The sequence below is a fragment of the Ctenocephalides felis genome, unplaced genomic scaffold (genome assembly GCF_003426905.1).
Source record: "Ctenocephalides felis isolate EL2017-DRISC unplaced genomic scaffold, ASM342690v1 CF-g0.4_SCAFFOLD_03364, whole genome shotgun sequence".
In the NCBI taxonomy this organism is placed as follows: domain Eukaryota; kingdom Metazoa; phylum Arthropoda; class Insecta; order Siphonaptera; family Pulicidae; genus Ctenocephalides; species Ctenocephalides felis.
In genome coordinates this window covers 1-7,410 of record NW_020539518.1, presented here as the reverse complement: position 1 = coordinate 7,410, position 7,410 = coordinate 1, and the positions used below count along the sequence as shown (strand labels likewise).

The window sequence follows — 7,410 nt, the reverse complement described above, 5'->3', positions numbered from 1 at the left end:
GCTTAAATTTGGTAGGAATCTTGGAATTCGAGATACCTAACTGTAAGTCTGTAAGTACTTGTATATCGACACCTAAAAGTTGTCTCAAAACCTACATCTGGTAGGGTGTACGCAACATATGTAGGTTTTGAGACAATTTTTAGGTATCAATATACAAGTTTTTACAGACTTACAGCTGGATATCTCAAATTCCGAGGTGAAGTTACTATAATGACTGGACTAAATGAATATTTCAAGAATATGTTTCTACATCTAACAAAAAAATAAAAAGTCTATGTCATAGTTAACTTAAAAACATTTTTTTCAAAAACAACATAACCAGTTTTGAAGCTGAAGGAGTATTCTAGTGTAGAGACATAAATTTGAGGTTATTTTCAAATCATAAAAATGCAATCTTTTTTTTTATATACACAATTGCAACCCTCCAAGTAATTCAAAATGAAAAAAATGATTAATAATCTATAATGATGTCGTAATGGCATATAATATAATTAAGTAAAACTTTTTTTTTGACAATATGGAAACTGTTTGAAAAAATGATAATTTTTTTTACCACTTATTGAGTTTCACGAATTTTATAAAAATAGTAAAAAATGAAATTTAGGAATGAGGCTAGTATATGCCAGAGAGAAGTCTATAAAGAAGATTCTCTGAAAATTTGAAGTAAATCGGCACAGTAGAAATCGAGAAATCGTGGACATAAAAAAGACAGTTTTGAGAAAAATGGATTTAAAGTTTTGCAAGAGAAAGAAATAGAAGCGGATTGTCATGGTCAAACAGCTGTATCTCCAAAAATAATTTAAATTTTAAAATATCTTCTCGTACGCATATTCTTGAATAGTTAAACTTTGAAAATATGAAACAAAAGAATTTTTGATTTTTTGAATTTCTACACTAGAATACCTCCTTAAAAAAACTTAGTATTCAGCGTCATCTTTGATAATTTTTATATCTAATATTTTATGTTTAACACCAAAATTTGACTGGCATATTTTCGATATTTGACTGGTATATTTTCGATATTTTGTTCAATCTAATAATACGACGTATGTCTACCAATATTCAGTAAATTTTAAATCCTTGCTCTTTCTCCTCGGTATGCCGGCAAATCCCTTGATGCACGTTTACGCTTGAGACACGCAAGAACACCCAAGACAACTAGCACGACCAAAGCAATCAGTAACAGAATTCCGACGACTATCAATGCTATAGATGCCGAATCTAAATAGATATCTGAAATTAAAAGTACATAATTATTTATTGAATTTTATAATTAGTTTATAACAGATTTTTTTATATGCGCTATTCAGAATTTTAAACGCGAAGGCACATACACGGCGATCTACGAACATGTACACATATTACAGGCATTTATAGACTATTCTGTGAATACGTATAATATTATTAGATGTGTAATAGTTATTGTATTATTTAGAATTGAAAATTGTTAGGCTGGAAAATGGTTATTATCAAAAATTATGTGATTTTCCTAAAGTATGGGCACAGGCCAGGATAGTCAACCTCTATTTACAGGCTTTATAGTCGAAGAGCCAGTGAACTATTTGACTAACCTGTTTTCTCAAAGCTAGTAGTTTTTTTAATGATGACTATTATGTGACTATTATGTACTCTTCTGGCAGACCCTTGCACCCGTCAGAATGGGCTGGCTGTTTACATATACTTTCTGAACAGTTAAATACAAATACACCCTCAAAATTTGAGCCTTGTGGGAGCAGGTTATGACATTTTTTTTTTACATTTTCAAAATTGAAGGCATGATGACGCAATCGCAGAATGACTGCCAGAACGGCACTTTCTTAATGAACCGATAATAAAATATCATTGAAAAAATTACTAGCTTTGAGAAAACAGGTTAGTCAAATAGTTCACTGGCTCTTCTACTATTACCATCATGACATGTTTATCTCCTGAAATCATTGCATTTATCTAGGATCAATTTGAAACTTTTTATTTTATTTTAATTTGATTCTGCCATCTGTATATATAATTACATTTAGCAGAGAATGCTGACAAGTTGTTTACAATTTGTGATTTACAAATTAGTAGATACCCCCAGTGGCGTATCAACTAGAGCTAATATAATTAAAAAAAAAACTAAAAACAAAAGGGGGAAAAACAATAAAATGTAGTAAAATGAAAGTATTAAAGTTAATTAAATTATATTAGGTCTCCGGGTATTTTTTTAATTTGAAAAATAAAATTAGTTTTGTAATAATTTGGAAAGTGTTGCCAATAACCTTTCAACATCTTGTTGTGCCACTGTCTCCAGAATTTTGGCGGTACACAATGCTGTTGCAGTTTTTAGAACGTTTTTTTTTTTCATTTTAAACATTAACATTAGTGTTTTCAGCAATTTTAGGCGATTTCTCTGCACGAAATTTGTAAGATCAGCAGGTATAACTGAGTTTGATTTGTTGTATGTAATTTTTTTTATAGAAAACTTTCAATATCCAATTTTTTTCAAGGAGCAGTGTCTTTCATGGCGGGGTAAATCATATCAAATATTATATATTTCTTTCTTTTACTTTTAGTTTTACAAAAGTTGCCCCTTTATTAAGTATTGACCTCAGCCGATAGTAAAGAATTGATTTTAAATTTCAAAAAGAAAATAATTTTATATTTTGAAAGTTGTGGGTTATGTAAAGCAAATAAAAGCAAAAATAACTGAGCAAAAACCTAAAACTAAGATAAAATATACAATATATTATGTGATGTGATTTGTGTATCTTGGTTTTATAATACCTAAAGCTTTTTGTTCTAGAACTTCTTATTACATGTGGTATTTAGATTCTCAAAAATATTCCTAAAGAAAATCATTGTAGCCTAAAGTGATTATACACCGGTGAATTAATTTAACTGACACTAGTAACTAACTAACATTAAGAAATGTATAAAAATATGTCTCAAAATACAGTAATCGGCGTGAACTAGCGTATTATTATAGAAATCGTATTAAGCGTGTTTGTCAGAAAAATTATATTCTATAAGCCATTGGGATCTAGTTTTGATCCCCGTTTCATATTTTAGTGAGATGCTTTTTTTAGTGAGGTCGTTTTTTCTTGAGCCTTCTTATATGGATCTAACATCATATTCTTCTGGGTGATGGAAATCCGTGTTTAGTTGAAGCACTTTCTGATAATGTGATTAATCGATAACTGTTGTCGAAAAGTTCACTTATCGGTAATTTCGAATAATGGGCACTATAAATTTCTGTTGATCTATGAGCATTGTTTTTTCGACGCTATATAACAAACTCTCTTTTATTTCATATCTGTCAAAATTGAAATGTCATATCGGGTTCACTTTTGGGGTACATTATATATTTTCAGTATAATTGCATTTTATTACTAAGTGTGTGTTCAAGTTATTTGACATCACGCCGATTCGGGATTGGGGGATTAGTTCATTTCCAATGATGCAATAAATCAAAGGTTATGTTGCACGTTTTTTTAAAAACAAACAGGACAGAAAATATTTTTTGGATTTTGGGAGCAAAGCAATACATTGTCGGAGGTTAGTCGTAATTTGTAAATTATAATATAAATAATATATATATATATATATATATAATATATATATATATATATATATATATATATATTAGGGTGGTCCTTAATATGGACATTTTCGAAATTCCTTGCTCCCAAGAGCTCAAATGGTTCTAAATTGATAAAAACAATTCTCTGAAAGTTTTAGCTCTTAATATTGTCGTTTAGATAGAGCGCAATTCAATCAAAGTTTTGTATGGAAATAGCATGAAAAATTTTTGAAGAGCGTCGAATTTTCAATAAGAAATAACACAAAATTTCACTTTTAATTCATTTGTCGCTAAGCTATACTTAAATTTTTTTTTTAATTTTCAAAATTTTTTTCATGCAATTTCCATACGAAGTTTGATTGAATTGCGCACTATCTAAAAGTTAATATTAAGAGCTAAAACTTTCAGAGAATTGTTTTTTATCAATTTGGAACCATTTGAGCCTTAGGGAGCAAGGAAATTCGAAAATGTCCATATTAAAGACCACCCTAACAAATTAATGAATTAATTCTAGAGCCGAAAAAATTAAAAAAATCGGGTACTTTTTGAACACTTCATATAGTGCATGTCAATTTCATTCATAGTACAATTACTATAGAACTGCTTAAAAACGCTGATTCGAACATATACATGGTGCTTGAAACGTACAAAATAAATATTTAATTTATTGGTTTTCTTATCTTCAATGAATTGCCTATAATGAAAATAATTGATCACAGTGAATTCTTGTTAATGATGTGATCGAGTTATAAATACTGATGCTATACACGAAAAAAATATTAATTTTAATCTAGTACCGTTCATTATGGATTCGTTCATATTACAAAAGTATAAGTAGTTAATTAAAGTTAATTACCTGAGACATCGACAGTGTAGGAATTTTGGTTTCCGGCTACATCCGTAGATGTTAGTACAACTCTTGGATTACAACAAGAGGCACTGTAAAATGCTGAAACTTGCTCTTTGGTACCAGCACTGTACGAGCTGGTAACTAAGCCTTTTGGCACTGATCTCAAACTTAACAAACCTGGAATAAAGATTTTCGTACTGATTAAATAACTAAAATTTCATTTCCACAGTGAAATTCCTTTTCTAAACATTTTTATTACATGCATTTGAAATTTATTTATTTTGTGCAAATGTTGCAATGTTATGCCACCTTCTCGACATTATGCTGCTTTTTATAGCAATGTCTCAAAGACATTATTTAAGAAATGTTAATATTATATGCTGTTGCAAGAGCTTTATTGTGAACGTGTCTAATCGTAAGCAAATTTTACTTTGAAGTAATTTTAGTAAATCGCTTTTGACATACCGCTGTCGTAATCCCTTGCACTAATTTGCAAAGTCCATATTGCACCTGAACAACGATCATATTCCAACTTTCCTTCACATCTGCTACCATAAGTATATTCCAGTGTTGGTCGTGTGGTGTCATGCGAACCACCTAAGGTCGAAACCTGTAAGATGTAATAACAATATTTTATAAACCCAACCAACTCAGTGTAAGGCGGCATACATTTATCACGTGAGCCAGTTTTTAAGGATTTTTGGACCCCCCTCCCTCTTTGTGATACATGGTGATATTTAAAATTACCCCCCTCCTCGACCAAACATCACGTGTATTTTTTGGTACGTGAAAAAACTGTAAATCTTTTGAATTTTTTTTGAAAATATTTGAACTTTTTTTATGTTTGTTTATCATATATAACGATTCTGAATGACCGTAAATGTCGAGAAAGTATAATTAGAATTATTTTTTGAGAAAACTCAATTTTTGTTCAGAAAATCAAGATTAATCATGTATATTGGAAAGAAACAAAATCATTACAAAACCGCACTTTTTGCTTTCGATGTTCAAAGTTTGTTTGAAAAAACTATCATGAAGTATGTTGCTGATAAGCAAGAAAATTAAATGGAACTTCTATTCGCAGTTTTAACTATATTAATATAATAGAATGCACATGCACGAAGTATGAAGGGCCAGGCCCAGTTTAAAAAATAAATATCATTAGCAGGCTAACTAGCCCTTTCGCTACCTTCAGTATGCCGACCATTGCTTTAAGGTATATCACTCTGAGTTAAATTATTGAGAATTCTCAATTGTTATTATAATTTTTTAGTTTTTAGAAGTGTAATTTCAATGTTTGAATACATTGTCATCGATAATAATTATATAATCTCAGAATATGTTATTGTGCTTGGTTCGTTCAGTTGCGTTACTGGGGGGCACGCTGACTCGTATAGCAGTAAGGAAAGAGTTAAATAATACTACTAAGTATTCAACTCTTTTTCTATTTTTTATATATTCACACCGATTCCATCCTGAACATCAGCAAATTTTTGGCCGTACTTAAAAAATGTCTAAATCGTTGCCAATACATTGATTGGGCATCCGGGTATGAAGTAATTAACAAATATTAAAAATTTATTTTACTAACCTGTAGAAGCGCCGATTTTGTGGTTATATCACCTTGAGCATTTGCCCTAAATGTTAATCGGTCGACTAAGCCTTCTTGAGCACCGGGCTTTACTTGAATAAATACCAAAACGTTCACTGTTTGTCCAGGTTGTACGTACATTCTACAAATAAAATAAATATTTTCGTAATTTAAAATTACTACCACTAAAACTTTTAAATAAAATATTTTAAAAACTTCACCTGTCGGGTTGAATTCCTTGCAAAAAACTTTCTTCGTCGCTGCATGAGAAGAAATATAGTACGGCAAAATTTCTTTGGTTTGTAACTTCAAATTCCACCTTGAAAAATTAGAAATATGATATAAATTAGAATCATTGAAAGAGATTTTTTGATAGGTCGTTAGGCTAAATATTAGTAGGTATTCAACAAAATCGATTTTGATTTTTTTTGTATATTTGATCATTGTTGTATATTTTGAACATGGATGATGAAATATGAGTCGATTAGTGATTCAGAACGTGTTAAATTTTATCATTTCCACTTACTTGTCCTCGTGATTGAGGCGTCAAAATCAATTTAGTATTTTGACCAACTTCAATCAAAGTTGGACTAGCCAGTTGTACTTGATTTTTCGTTACATATGATAGTCTAGAGATATCAGCTCCTGCAACAATTAATAATAATAATTAGTAGTAAGATATAATGTACATATGAATATAATACTTTCATCATGGTATCTTACCATGTCATCTTTTCCCATTAATCTGACATAAAAATCTGAATCCGGAAGTTTTTCAGCAGCCAAAACAACTTCATCATCTGTTAGTTTTCCCTTCACTACCGAAGAGTTCGAAGATCTTGAAAAAAAATATACATAAATATTTAAAAAATAATAAAATAGGCCTTGATTTTCTGGAGATATTAAGTACAATACGATCTAAAATTTATTACAAAAGTTTTTTTTGTGACTTACGTATATGGCAAATTGGTAATTTCTCTTCCTGTGCTATCCACGATGGAGACGCCACCTATAGATTCTAAAGGTCCTCGTATTTTAATCGAAGTACGGGAGATCCATTTTTTCATCTGTAATTGTAAAGATAAAATTATTTTTTTAGTATGCACCTAAAATAAAAAAGCTTTAATCTAATTCGGACAAAATGCGTTTATAAAACTAAAACCGCGTAACATTTTAGTTTTTATTTAAAACTTGCACATTTCGTGCGTACGTTTGCTTTACATTGTAGCTCTCTGAAATCATACATGTTCTTAATTAGTTTATACATAATTAAATTTATCTAATCATATACATATTACGCTTCTGACAATAAAGGATGATAAGGAAGTTGTATAAAAATGTGTACTAACTGGTTATAAGCATGCGTAATTGTTGTTAAATGTTTTGGTAAATATTTTCATCTTCTGATGT

General features: G+C 30.1%; 1 protein-coding gene across 1 annotated transcript; it reads right to left on the bottom strand.

The window, feature by feature from the left end:
• Positions 1–894: 894 nt before the first annotated feature.
• LOC113382222 lies at positions 895–6,741 on the bottom strand. Its single transcript, XM_026620735.1, has 7 exons — positions 6,705–6,741; positions 6,527–6,645; positions 6,222–6,319; positions 6,001–6,142; positions 4,875–5,019; positions 4,416–4,586; positions 895–1,233 (listed from the first exon to the last, which is right to left on the bottom strand). The coding sequence occupies exons 1-7, from the start codon at positions 6,739–6,741 to the stop codon at positions 1,073–1,075; spliced, it is 873 nt and encodes a 290-aa protein (XP_026476520.1). The 3' UTR covers positions 895–1,072.
• Between the last annotated feature and the right edge of the window lie 669 nt (positions 6,742–7,410).

Coding starts and splice junctions, on each gene's coding strand:
- LOC113382222 (XM_026620735.1), bottom strand. CDS start 6,741: ATGGGAAAAGATGACATGGTAAGATACCATGATGAAA. Junction 6,143..6,221: donor CAAGGAATTCAACCCGACAG/GTGAAGTTTTTA, acceptor TTTTATTTGTAG/AATGTACGTACAACCTGGAC. Junction 1,234..4,415: donor CTACACTGTCGATGTCTCAG/GTAATTAACTTT, acceptor TTTTAATTTCAG/ATATCTATTTAGATTCGGCA.